Source organism: Malus domestica, chromosome 17, assembly GCF_042453785.1.
Source record: "Malus domestica chromosome 17, GDT2T_hap1".
In the NCBI taxonomy this organism is placed as follows: domain Eukaryota; kingdom Viridiplantae; phylum Streptophyta; class Magnoliopsida; order Rosales; family Rosaceae; genus Malus; species Malus domestica.
In genome coordinates, this window is record NC_091677.1 from 7,250,263 (window position 1) to 7,264,231 (window position 13,969).

At 39.8% G+C, this 13,969-nt stretch overlaps 3 protein-coding genes across 4 annotated transcripts; 1 reads left to right on the forward strand and 2 right to left on the reverse strand.

The window, feature by feature from the left end:
* Positions 1-2,292: 2,292 nt before the first annotated feature.
* Positions 2,293-5,059, reverse strand: LOC103425931 (F-box/LRR-repeat protein At3g26922-like). The gene is made up of 3 exons (XM_008364026.4): positions 4,034-5,059; positions 2,922-3,095; positions 2,293-2,818 (listed from the first exon to the last, which is right to left on the reverse strand). The coding sequence occupies exons 1-3, from the start codon at positions 4,970-4,972 to the stop codon at positions 2,576-2,578; spliced, it is 1,356 nt and encodes a 451-aa protein (XP_008362248.3). The 5' UTR covers positions 4,973-5,059; the 3' UTR covers positions 2,293-2,575.
* Positions 5,060-9,057: 3,998 nt separating this feature from the next.
* Positions 9,058-11,210, reverse strand: LOC103425932 (putative dehydration-responsive element-binding protein 2H). Its single transcript, XM_008364027.4, has 2 exons — positions 11,017-11,210; positions 9,058-9,867 (listed from the first exon to the last, which is right to left on the reverse strand). Exon 2 carries the CDS (start codon positions 9,822-9,824, stop codon positions 9,231-9,233), a length of 594 nt encoding a protein of 197 aa, XP_008362249.3. The 5' UTR covers positions 9,825-9,867; positions 11,017-11,210; the 3' UTR covers positions 9,058-9,230.
* Positions 11,211-11,785: 575 nt separating this feature from the next.
* Positions 11,786-13,650, forward strand: LOC103425968 (uncharacterized). 2 transcript variants are annotated; one of them, XM_008364065.4, is made up of 4 exons: positions 11,792-12,045; positions 12,122-12,229; positions 12,844-12,907; positions 13,249-13,650. In XM_008364065.4, the coding sequence occupies exons 1-4, from the start codon at positions 11,880-11,882 to the stop codon at positions 13,424-13,426; spliced, it is 516 nt and encodes a 171-aa protein (XP_008362287.3). In that variant the 5' UTR covers positions 11,792-11,879; the 3' UTR covers positions 13,427-13,650. The 2 variants fall into 2 exon arrangements, 1 of the variants encoding a protein (XP_008362287.3); XR_003770978.2 differs by lacking the exon at positions 12,844-12,907 and having other exon boundaries at positions 11,786-12,045.
* Positions 13,651-13,969: the final 319 nt, after the last annotated feature.

The following is a 13,969-nucleotide window of genomic DNA, read 5'->3' on the forward strand; positions in this document are numbered from 1 at the left end:
TCTTTTTCAACCAAAGGTCAATAAGGTGTATCTATTATCTACGTGTCGTCTACAAAAACTTTACAATTTCACACACACACACACACAGAGTACACACATAGACACACACACACACACAAAGCGCGCGCGCACACACACACAGAGCACACGCGCCCACACACACACACAGAGTACACACATAAACTTTGCAGCATTAAGAAATACAACGACACTGCCCTGATGTGCACTTGATCCACGTTCAGGGTTGTCCATATTGAATAGTCAAACATTGCACCCAGAGCACATCCTAATATCATACACATCAGACAAGACATAAAAATAATACAAAGACATACTTCTTTTCACATTATAAGTAGAAATCACGAAACTCTTCCATCCTTACTGCAGCCACAACAAGAAGTAAACCAAGTCATGCAATATGCCATATGTTCTTATCTCTATTTACTTTAAATTATTGAAGGGGCTACTAGTACGTTTTTATTCAACGAATCTGAAGAAATATCACACTGTGAACTTAAAGTAAACAACAGTAACTAAACTACTTAACGCAGCACCCATATACTCCTATGAATTGCAAGCCACAGTAACAAGTATAACCCAAGTCATGTAATACGACAATGCCATACTTTAAGACAATGTTCTTATTTCTATCAACTTTAAATCATTCAAATGCTAGTTGCGTTTCTATTCCACAAAATTGACGAAAATCATGTTGTGAAACTTACTAAAACCATTACCAACAGAATCAAAACTACAGGACACAACAACTGGTTCTGTAGACAGGATATAACAAAACCACATACTTCAACCAATTGCAATCAATATATGAATCTATATCATATATTCTCGATAAAGTTGGAGTTCCAATTCTACCTTCCCACAATGCCATCCCCGGATACGTCTAACAACTGATATATGAATTCTTCAATGTCATCTTTCGTTCCCTTCTCATAAATCCCCTGAAAACCCACAAAAAGGGAAGCAAAATAAAGTAAATGGGCATATGATAAAACTCAAAAATACGAAACAAATAGCGCAAAATTCACAAGATTTTCAAGGAAAAAAAAATTACTTTGGCAATAACTAAGTCTTCAAAGGTGAGCTTTCCGTTTTTGCTTTGCTGGGTAACTAAGTCGAACATCCTATCTCCGAGAGCTCCCTTTAGTCCGAAATAAGTCTGCAAAAACAGAATGTGGGTAGGACTTGCAATTTTGACAACTTTGGCATTCTAAATTCCCAAGTTCCATCTCATCTTATGAAAACCCCAAATTCTAATCTCAATTTCACCTAAATATCAAAACCCTAATTTGTTCAAGTGCAGAGGTCTATGATTGAAAATTTCTCAAACCCAAAACAACAAAATCAAATAAAGCTCAGTAATATCACGATCTACAACACAAATCGACGAAATAAATCGAAGATTCGAAGTTTACCAGACAACTCGAGGCAGATGAGGGCGAGCAGATGCAGATGAGGGAAGACACAGAGATGAGGGTGAGGAGGACGACGATGAGGGAGCACGACAAGGATGACGATAAGGGAGCACGCAGAGATGAGGACGATGAGGGAAGACACAGAAAATCTCTCGTAGTTTTCTTTGGCTTACGAGTCCGCCCAAAATTGGGGATCCTCGTTAAGAACGGCTAAGGAGGCGTATAATCCGAGCGAGTCCGTGCTAAGCCCATTAAACCTAATCCTGGTGCAAACCAAACAAAGGATTATAGTATAGTCCAGTCCAGTCCTCCCTAATCCGGTCAAACAAACGGGCCCTAAAATGCTTAAGATGAGGCACTTGTTCGAGTAGCCTAACAGCCATGCTCCAATAATTATAGCCTTCCATTAGGTGCATAACATCACGGACCCAATCGACCCGAAACCCATGGCGGACAATTTCGCCGGCTGCCTAAGATCACAACGCGTGAGGCTCAATTTCTCAACACACCCATTTCTAAGAAGAGAGAAACGGAAATCATAGATGTGGTTCCGGCTGCCTAAGATCACAACGCGGAGGCTCAATACATCACTGCTGCCGAAGTATTGTAGCCAGACTATTTGATTTTAAATGTGTCATCTACGCATCTCTTTTTACTTCTCACACAGCTTTTTAATTTTTTTACTTCTCACACCTTTTAATTTTCAACCGTCAGATCAGATGAATTGAACAAGATCAAGGGACATAAATTAACAAAGGATGTGAAAAGTCAAAAAAAACCAAAACAAAAAAAAATGTGTGAGTAGCATACCCCTTAGGGAAAACTTAAAAACAATGGAGATCCAGGATGATTAAAATGATTAATGGTGAACAAACTACTTCTATTGAATTCAAATCTCAAAGACCAGAATGGGGAGTTGTGTCAATCTTATGGACCATTTTAGCAACTTAATTTGCTCATAAAACATGCTGCAAACTCTTCATATATACAGGAACAAGAAAATACAGTCTCAGTCAATGCACTCATAGAAATCTAATTAGAGAGCTCAATCCAAAAGTCTAATTCAATATCCGAAAACAGCAGTTGAAAGTTGAAAGTTGAAGGTCTCAGGGCTCCAGGATTTTGCATTCCCCATTTAAACCTCATAATCTATCCACTATCTCCCAAGCTTGTGAAACCTTTCTATTTAGAATTATCGGAGGAAGCGGTTCGTTCTGGCCAACTTGGTCGATAAGAAGTACAATCTTTTCCAGGACAACTCCTTGCTCAATCAAGATTTTCAAAATACTACATTGTCGTCCGATATACGCTTTCAGTTTAACTTGCTTAAGACTTGGCATGCTGAAATGAACTGGTTTCTTCAATAGCTCTTCTGGTAAACTCTCCTGGAATTTAGAACATCAAATTTTAGATATGCAGCACGAAACGTAAAATAGGATGATAAGTAACATCAAGCATTGCTATAATTCTCTGTGTAAAAGTACTCACGTCTTTCTCCATTTTGAAAGGGTTTTCTAGAATCAGTGTCTCAAGATTGGGACAAAGTTTAAGCAGTGCAGCCATGCCAACAAGATCATATTGGGTACACCCAGTTCGCAGCACCAACAGCTTCAGATTGTGGAGAATAAAACTTTCGGGAAAAGTATTCTTTGATGTCAGAAACTGAGGGCACATGCAAAGGAAACAATTACGAATATCAGAAGATGTTCGATAACATAATCCCTCTAAGAACCAGTAGGTTAAGCGGTAAAAAATGAAATTGAAAAACCCCCAAGTCCACAAAGGTTAACCCCACAGCAATGAAGCGGACAGAATAAGAAAGCGATTAAAGCCTGTCTAGCACAGAATCACATGGCTGGTTAGTAAGACAGGCTACCAGATCTCATTTCCAGACACACAATTTTAAGATAAATAGTTCCGAGGGATGATCTAAAAAACGCAATCTCCAGGAGAGACAACTATGCACCAGTGGTTAATTATAACTTAATTCTGCTTCTTAGAATGAGTGATAATGTTTTAATAAGTCATTACCACAAGCAATTAGGTGGAACAACCAGAGTGATGGGAAGTTCAATTTTCTTCCCGATGTCATTTATCACGACTAACATCACTATGCTTGGTGAAGAAACGTAAATGGAGGATATCTAGTTTTATCAAAAACCAAGAATATTGGCACAAGAAATGCATACTAAGATACAAAAAACAAAACGATAGGACATATAAGAGTCGACAAATTTTCTGGGAGAACAATCCATGACCAATTTGTATAAATTAAAAACTAATCAATTCCCATGTATAGACCAACCCCTGTAGTAATGAGCAGACCTGAATAGCTAATTACCCCTTGTATCTTTCTTCCGATTCCAAGATTCAACGATAAACTATGAAAGCCTTACATTCTCTCATGTTACTTTCTTTTTCAATTCCTAAAAGACACAGTTACATTCACAAGTACACGGCTGCATATCCTTGGCCGAAAAACACCAAAATTAAGCCCTTCTATGAGAACCCTCACACATACTTCAAAAACCAACCAGATAACTACATATATTGGCATAATTTCCACAACGATATATATGAGAAACAAGTCAAAAGATTACCTTGAACCACCAATTTTGCACATTAAGATGCTTAACATTTGGTGCTTGTTCGAGTAGCCTAACAACATTACTCCAAGGACGATACGACCCATCAATTCGATGCGGAAAATCAACATGAAACACAACCAAAGAAGAAGCATTCTTAAGTACACACTCTTCAAAGTCACAACTATGAATACTGATCGAACAAAGCTTCGGGCAATCAACCAATAACGTCTGCTTCTGCTTTGGGATATACCCAAATTCAAGTATTAGCCTTCTAAGACTTGTGCTGCATATCTCCAAATGGTGAGGCCCCAAACAGCTGTTAATTTCCAAAACCTCCAAATTGGGGCAAGCAGATAACAAATCCTTCACGGCCTGGTCCTCCAAGTAAACGTGGTTGAAACAGATGAACCGAATCGACCCGAAACGCATGGTGGACAATTTCGCCGGCAGAGTAAGATCACAGCTCGTGAGCGATAATTTCTCAACACACCCATCCCTCAAAACATAGAAAGGGAAATCGTACGTGGGTTTCTGCTCGTCACGAACATCGGTTTCGATGAAGAAGTCGAGAAAGAGCTCCCGAGCGCGGAGGCGGGCGACGGCGGATCGCACCCAAGAGTCGACAGTGGAGCGGTAGTGTTCGTCGTAGAGGAAAGAGAGGCGGAAAGTGTGGAGGGGATAATTGAGGCGGGAAATAAGAGCGCGGTCGACGAACTCGACGTAGAACTGGGAGGTATGGGAGGGATGCTCGTGCGGCGGGAAGAGTTGGTAGTTGAAGTCGAGGGAGGGGACGCGAGACCAGAGGGGCCGCCATTTCTGGGAGATGAGGGAGGTTTCAACGGAGTTTAGTGTGGGGAGGAAGGTAAGGATGTGGATGAGGATCTCGTCGGGGAGATCGTTTAGGTTTCGATTCGTGATTGCGGCGGTAGGGTTTTCATTTGTTGGCTCCATCACAGTTTGCAGAGTTTCGGTTTTCGTTCTCTGTCAGCAAAGCGTTTTATTTCCTGTGTAAAATGTTAGGAGTTTTTTACTTGCGAATAATTTAATGTTACGGATAGCTGTTATATTTTTATTTTTATGTTTTTTGATAAATTACATTTTATCCTTTTAGACCATCTCCAACCCTGGGTTAAAAGCCAAATTACCCCCCCAAACACTCTCCAACCCATGCTAAAATTTTAGGCTAAATGACAAATGCTATTTCTGGGCCAAATACCCCCCAGCTTTCCCCCCGGGCTAAATGCGAAATGTTTATCGGAATTTAAATTTTTTTAGATTAAAATGTTCATAAAATTAATTTACAATAATCTACATATTTATTTTTTTTGAAAAAATTGATTTAAGAAAAAAATTTAGGCTAATTTCATTCTTTAATAATTCCGGGCTAAAATTTTAGGGTAAAAGAGTTGGAGCAGAAAAGATGTTTCTGGGCTAAAAGCTAAATTTTCCGGGCTAAAAAATTTGGCTTTTAGCCCAAGGGTTGGAGATGGTCTTAGTATAGCAAAAGAGGCACAGATTTTGGATGCTCTTTTTTTTTTAATTTATTTTTTTGCTGATATTTTTTCGAAATTAATAAAGAAAGAAAAGGTAGGGTTGGTGAATGGGGACTGGTGGAGAAGGAAGGAAGGGGTTGATCTGGGGAGAGAGAAGGGAGGGACTGGAGAGGACGGGAGGTGAAGAGAGTGGAGGAGAGGGAGGTGGGAATGCATAATTTTTGTCACGTGACATAAATTTGGCAGCACGTCAGCATAAATGTGAATTTCATATTTGCCATATCATTACTTAACAGTTTATTAATAGATTTTCTAATGGATATATAAAATTAAAATAAAATAATAAGTAAATGTATGAAATTGAAATATTTTAAAAATGTTGTTTGAGGTTATAATCGATCCCAAACCTGAGAGGGTAAAATGTAATTTACTCTTCTTTTTTTTTTGTTAAATTTCATTAAAAGAGAAAGCTAATGCAAAAATGAGGATGATTGAAAGAGAGAGTCCAAAATAGTCAAGCAAAGCAGAACTCCGCTTGGAGAAACCAACTACAATGAAATAGGCTCAAAACAGACTGCCTATACTAACACAAAAGCAAAAAACCTAGAATTGAAAAAAGCAAGCAGCCGCCTCCACCATATCAGCTGCTCCACCACTGCCAAGTTGCCACCACCTAGAAGACGAACCAACGAACCAAATGAATCAACATAAAATTGGGGTAGACAAGCCACTCGCCTTATGAGTGCTTCCATAATTTTACCAAATAGTGCAAAAAGCACTTTAAAAGCGGCTAATTACCAAGGAGTAGTGCCACCAGAGAAGATCCATGAAGGCAACATCTATGAATTCTCTCCTCACCAAATCTCTCCTCCTATTTGAACGGTTACGATTAAGCTACGTTAACATCTTGTGTTGACTTCTTTATAGAGAGAGAAAGACAAAGAGAAAAGTGTGAAAGAAGGGGAAGGAAGGGGAGGAGATTAGTAGGGAAAAGAATCCTAGTCCATATTCAAGATGATATCCCTTGATGTATAATTTTTGCAAATGATATAGTCCTGATAGATAATCACTGAACTCCACCCCTTCTTCTGGTGACCCTGATGTAGAGGAAGACAGCTGCAGAAATGGTAGTGACAAGCCCGGCAATAATAATACCACCACCAGCCACCGAATTATTAGCTTTCTTTTCACCTTCGCCAGTCTTTCCACCCTTTCCAACAGGTCCCAAACGCCGGAAAGATGGAGCTTCCGCAGTGGAAGCAAAGTGTTCTGTATCCCTGCCCAAATCATCAGATTTCTTGGCAGCCATTGCAGAAACCAGAAGGAACCCAGCAAGGAGGACGGAAATCAGACCAAGTCTTGCCATTGGGTTGAAAGTTTGAGAATTTAAGAATCTTGGTATTATTTGGTTTGGAATTTGACGCTTTTAGATGCTGAATAGGGTTGGGAATGATTTGGGATGAGCAGGTGGTTTTATAGAATGAATGTGTGGTGTTTGGGGTTTCTCCTCTCGGTTGCTTGGTGCTCAAGGGAGTATGGTGCTGTTGGGGGAGAGTGGGTCCCATGTGCGATGTGTGTGAGAGAAAGAGAGTTAAAACTATTTTTGGGTGTCGGAACCATCATCTAGCTCTCTATTCATTCGATGCATGCCATCGTCCTATTATAAATTCTCAAAAATGCTACAAGAAGTTATAAACGCACACATTTTTTGCCGCAGTATATGTTCTCTACTAAAATACAGTGGAATTCTGGAAAACACTATATGAAGTTATGAACGCATCGCTACTTTTTCACATTTTCATGCGCATGCTTCCTTTTACTCAACATTTATGTGACTTGGGTTTAGGTAAACTCACTGGTCAATGCTCCCTATGATCAACCAGAACAAGGACAAATTAACCAGGATGGCGTCATCCCATCCCAATGACAATTTAGCCGGATTGAGTGGACATGGTTTCCACTTGGAACCACCATAGTTATTGTTAGGTTTATTTTTAGTTACGCTGTTGGAACTCGACCTTGGTCTTATTTTGTTTTCTGTAACTTAAAAGTCATCACTTTACTTCCTGAAACTCAATATTTGCTCCACTTTACCATGTTTATGTTTTTTCTGTCAAGTTCGCTCCATTTTGATCTCACTTTGTCTCTCGAAACTCAATTTTGATTTCACTTTGCCCCTTAAAACTCAAAAGTCGTCATTTTGCTCCATAAAGCACACTTTCTAAAAAGCACGAGCAATTGTATTTGGATTCATCCAGCTCCACGTTAGTTTTACAAGTTTGAGTGTGATGTCCCATACGAATGAATTGTTGCACAAAATAACTTCTTCCATGTATACCCACAAAAAATTCTAATATGTGATCAAGATATATCGAGTTCAGGTATATCGATCTATTATCACATTCACTCGTAACTTTATGAGAACTTAAGAAGGATTATTTATGGGAATTTGTCATCTTGAACTACAACGATACATAAGATATGATAATAGTGACATGTATTATTTGATTGTAATGTTTAAGGGAGCTTTGTGGTCCTATAGTGGCCATGTGTGGGACTGGTAAGTTGCAACTATCACATAGGTTCTTCCTAAGGTCAAGACTTGAGTGCATAATTAGGTTAGTTGGGATACCTGTGGCCTTGGTTTTTCAGTTGAGGTATGCTAATCCTGCCCTTAAATTCGAATCCCATGTTTGCCTGGCTTGATAGATGCAACACATTTGTCGGCATGTTTGTGTCCACAATGTCAATAGCAAACCATGTCTTTGGCCTAATAGCATTGGCAACGACTACCTTATCCAAATGCTGACGGCTTAAGATACTTCATGCTTCATGTTGCAGAACTCCAGGAAATGGATCGAGCGGTGGTCCTGGTGAATCGGAGATAGTGCTCCATCGGCATTCCAAGCTCGATGTCGTGCTTCATGCTTGTTGTATGTTTCACATGCAGTGCACGAAAGATCAGAATGAGTCGGCAGAGTGCAGTGTATTGCCTCAACACCTCCAAGAGTTTGGATACCGTCCTTCTCTTGGCCAGCACTTCTTATAATATCCGACCATATTTTCGCTATTGGGATTCAGATGCCGTCAGAAATCGCTGGATAAGTTCTCGAGCCTCCTCGCAAGTGAAGCGGAACAACAGTCCATGTCCCGGGAGTAGAGCCTGATAGGATGAGTCTTGGACTACACGTTTGTTCAGAACCGTGTTAGATAACCAAAAGCTCTTTCAGAAAACCAAAAACGTTTTATGTCAATCACATGAAAAAAAAAAAAAAAAAAAAAGTTGAAAAGGTTCCAGACTTGTAAAAGCACTCAAAATTGCTTCTACCAAAAGCACTTGATTTGGCAGTGCTAGTGATAATTTTTAAAGCGGTATTTTCAAACGAGCGCTTAGTGATAATTTTTTCGAGGATTTTTACAATTCTAGACCCCATACCCTAATTGATGGATGTAGAGTCTACAATAAACTCATTAACGGTCGGAAACCACCAATGCCCATGGCATGCCCCATGCTTATACGAATGTGTCAAAACATGAAGGACGAAGATCTTAAATCGCTTTATAAAATCAAAAGACAACAGATTAGAACGAATGAAAACTTCATCCAACCCAAGTGTAATTTGACAGATAAAATAAAAAATTGCTCATCTCCCACAATCACCGTGTATGTATGCTGAACATGTACATTATGGCCAAGAAGATCAAAGACCGACTCTTCATTCATCATCTCGATCCTCATTTGTTTGATCTACATTCGTCGTATCATCATTCTCTACATTAGATGAAAGACCATTCACCTGATCCTCATCCTGAGCGGCACAATCCCCCGAGTGGTCTGATCTCGCTGAAGATTCTGAACCTGCAGATGATGCTAACAAGGGAAGGCAGGACAGAGTTTTTGTCGATGAAGAATCCTTTGATAAAGTGGAAATTGAGATATTAGGGAAGTTAAGTCGGGCAGCAGAACAATACATGGCCCTTGCCGCTTCATCATAAGCAAGGGCAGCTTCAATGGCAGTTGGAAAAGTGCCTAGCCAGAGCCTACTTCCCCTGTTGGGTGTCCGGATCTCTGCAACCCACTTGCCCCATGTCCTCTGTCTAACACCTCTGTAGTTACAGCGAGAGTTCTCAGGTCCTCCCTTACCCTTCATACATCCCTTCTTTGATCCCTTGGCTGGTACTCTACGGAACGGTCCACCCTCATCATTGCATGAATCCAAATGGTCGTTGTACTCTTTCCACTTCGCAAGAGTCTCGGCCACAGGATTGGGTCCATCCCGTCTCGAATCGGTCTTGACCAACTTGGGCATGCAGTTCAAATTGTATTGAACAGGAAAAATAATGATGAGTGACCTGCCAATACAAATAAGACTTTGTCTTTAGAAATGATCTTTATTACCAGAGCAATACTTAATCACTGGTAAACTGCTTACATCAACTCCATGCACCACAAACGCAACAACCGATCAAACCAATATACGGGCGCAATGCAACTACAATTCCTTCTAGTACTGATTCAGTATACACTGAAACTAACAGAAATGCAGCTCCTAGACTGCGACATCTTGAAGCTCCCTCTGGAGTGAAGGGCTATCACAAAAGGAGTTGTCTTTCTAAGGTAGAAAACGCAGATGATTTCGCTACCTTCGAAAGATTAAGATTTTTAACCTCTAAAAAGCATGATTAAGCATGGGGAAATTGGATACGGTACTAACCTAACACATTTTTCAAATTAGCAGCAGCCATCAACTTATCGAGAAAATGCACTCTTCAAGCTAGACACTAGAATACACACCCCCAACAACTTTATCATTGGACAAAACAATAGATTCTTAAAAAGGCGACCTTAAGCCAACAAGGCTTCTCGCTTTGCGACGGTCGGGGGAGGAATGCCTATCGTGCGCAGCTTTACCCTTGCTTTGCAAATTGCAAAGAGGCTGTTTCCACGATTCGAACCCGTAACCTTTTAATCACAAAGGAACAACCTTTCCGTTGCACCAAGGCTCACCCTCAAAACAATAGATTCTTGATGACGAATATTACCTCCAACTTCTTAATTTTCGAATGCACGAAATGCACGACACAAACGTACAAACAGTCGATCAAAAGCTTGACTTTTTCAGCAATACGATTCCAAATTTCCAAAAAACCACATCAATTTCTCTTCAATTTTCCCACACAAACCATTCAAACCAAACAATTAATCAACTAAGATTTTCCACTGTAATTTACATTACCCTTCCAATTAAAAAATTAAATAAACAACAAAATTTAACTAAGATGAACATTGTCATATAGCTCTATCCAAAATTATAAAAATTTAAAATTTAAAATTATAAACTTAAGATGAACATTACCCTTTCTACAGCCTCAACTTTGCAACTTAAAAAATTTATATACCAATAATCTAAAATTACGGATGAAAAATAAAATCTGTCAAATAATTTTTAAACTAGCACAGATCTCAGCAAAATTTGATTTTAAAAAAATCGAAATTGTTACCTTGTTTTTGTTCCGGGACCCCCTTTAAGAATTGAGGCTGGTATCTGAAGAGGGGGCAGCAGAGCTTGGAAGATAAAAATGGTCAATGCTCCATGGAAAGAGAGTTTGAGGTTCAAGCTCACAACTGACACAGCACAAAATGACAAGGGAAAAAACCAAATAAGCCCTAAACGCCTCAGTTTTGCCCCCAAATGGATTGTAAATTTTAGAGCTCCTTTTTTTTAATCTTTGAGGGATTTTTCTCATCATTTGAATTTTAGACACTAGTTCCGGCCCAAATATTGTCAAGTGTGAGATGAAAGATAGCCCATGAACCTAATAATCTTGGTCTGAAAACCTAAATGCAAGTTTATTTCTTATTACTGTCTCTCTACACGCGCTTTCACGTATGCAAGAGGTATTTTCTAAATTACGAACGTTACGCATCCCTAAAAATGTATTTTCACGTCAAAGAATCAGTTTGCTGACTCATTAGCCACGCCACTCTCCGAGTCATGGAGATATCATATTTCTAAGCACTCTAAAAAACTATCTACATTTTCAACCTATCACTTATGGTATTTCTTGTTTATTGCAAAAAAATATATACAATATGAACTACTTATAAACCTTCAATTCAAAACATAACTCGAGGGATAAGGGCACTAAACCATGGTTCATACATGAGATAGTCTCTATTCTCATAATCATCCTACATCCTAATTTATTGATGTTACAACCACCCCCAATTATATGTGTTATATATTATTTTTACCCCAAACTGCCACGTGGCAGTAATCAAACTCACCTCTCTTTTCTCTTTCTGTCCCCCCCCCCCAACCCCGAGACCTCTCTCTTCTTCATCTCTCTCTGTACTCACTCTCATGTCTATCCCTCTCATCCTCCTGCGAGCCTCACCCATTATCAACCCCGTGCCTGCACCGCCTTCACCATCATTACCCCATCATCTTTCCCTCTCTTTCGTCTCTGCGGGACACAGAGGAACCCAGAGAAGCTCTCTGGCGGGATTTTTCCTTTTCCTCCGGTTAGGTAAGGTTGGATTCCTTTTTAATCCGCCATTGATGTTGTTGGATGTTGTGTGATGAGATTTATAGTGTTTTCCAAGGTTTTGAAGACGGGAACGGCGCGGGGGAAGCACACCCATTTTTCCGGCGAACCCGTGAGCTTCGAGGGAATTTCCAGTCACCTCCGACCGTGTCACGGTTATTTGAGGGTAGCAATCTCTTCCCCTCATCTTGCTGTTCATTTTCGTACTTAGATCGGGGTCTAGAACCTCCGTTTTCAGGTGATCGGAGCTGTAGCAGCTCCGGCCTTCTTCTTCGGCAAAACCAGGCCTCTCAGGCCATTTAGAAACCCCACGGGCCTTAGCCGTTTTGGGCCAGCCTAATACCCTAGCCCACATAGTTTTTATTTTTAGTTTTAGGTTTTTAAAACCCAAAAGGCCACGGGCCTTATACCGAAGGGCCTTGGGCCGGTTTCTATTAAAGGGCTTAAAGCCCAACCCTTTTGTAAGGCTTTAGGGCCGGCCTTGGTGTGTGTGGGTTGTGATGTGTGTGCAGCTCGTGTGTGTGTATGTGTGTGTGTGTGTGTGTGCGTGTGTGTATATGCATGCCGTGCATGTGTGTGTGCTGGTGGTGTGTGTATGTGTTTGGGCTTAAACCCAAACCACATTCATTCACCCTAAAACCCTTTTTAACCCCAAAAACCTAAGAATTCTAAAACGCATTAGACCCTAACCCATCCAACCCAAATCCTTTATTTTTAATTAGTACAAACCCAAATCTTTTAGAAAATCCTTTTATTTATTTATTACATTTTTGTGCTTAGGTGAAGTTGCTAGTGAAGAAATTCTAAATCCTGATCCGCATAACTCTTCTGCTAAAGAATATTTGTGAGTGGACCCCTTCTAAAATTACATGATTTTATAATTTAATTGCACAAATGATTAGCATGCCTACGAGTTTATGATTTGATTTATGTTAAGCCTGTTTACTGAATATATTGATTTTCGTCTCGTGTTTTTGGTGAGGAATTATTTGTTAGCCTATATTGAGCTATATTTTAATATATATCGTATTTTCTATAAAAACCATGAACTGGTAGACTATTTGATGGATGAAGATAGGATGCTAGAACATGTTTTAGAAACCCCTCTGTATAGTATAGACGATAGATGACTTTATACTATGAAGTGGTTATTTATGAGAGGCGTAACTATTTGTGCGTACCTAGAGGACACTATGCCGCCTGGGGCGAGGATCTGGTGTTGGCATTTAGGTCGGGAGAAATAATCTCTAACTACGAGCTGAGGGACATGGAGCATGCATTAGGCCGGGAGTTGGTAATCTCTGGCTACGGGCGCAAAGACCACGGAGCAGGCATTGGGCCGGGAGTTATATTTATTCAGTGATCTTTCTAGCAGCACATCACGCTTACGAGACGATCTTTTATATGTTTACTGTTTTGATTTCCGCGATGTTGTTCCGCGATATGACTTTTGAGATATTTTTTGGCATGCTAAGATTTTGATTAAATCCATCACTTATTATGCTAGTAGTTTTCATTATATATAAACTGTGGGGGTTAGTACATTGATAACTGTTTTATTATTATTGTATTTATGAATTTGGTCCACTTACCTTTGTTTTGCGCCCCCATTCAGGACTTAGAAACAAGAACTACGACACGACATACGAGGCATTCCCCTACCAGTAGCAATCTATCACCCACTTGTGTGATATCTTGAAATGATCTTTCCTTCTTGTGAATCTTGATTTAGATTGTGTTTTGTACACTCTAGACACTTCCTTAAACTTTGTTCATTACTTTTAAATTCTAATGTTTATTCATGAATATTTTCTCCTAATCATTACTCTTGTAATCAATTAATGGCTTTCGTCACCCTTGGGTGTCGGCCAGCACGTGTCTATCCTGGTATTCGAGGAATATCAGG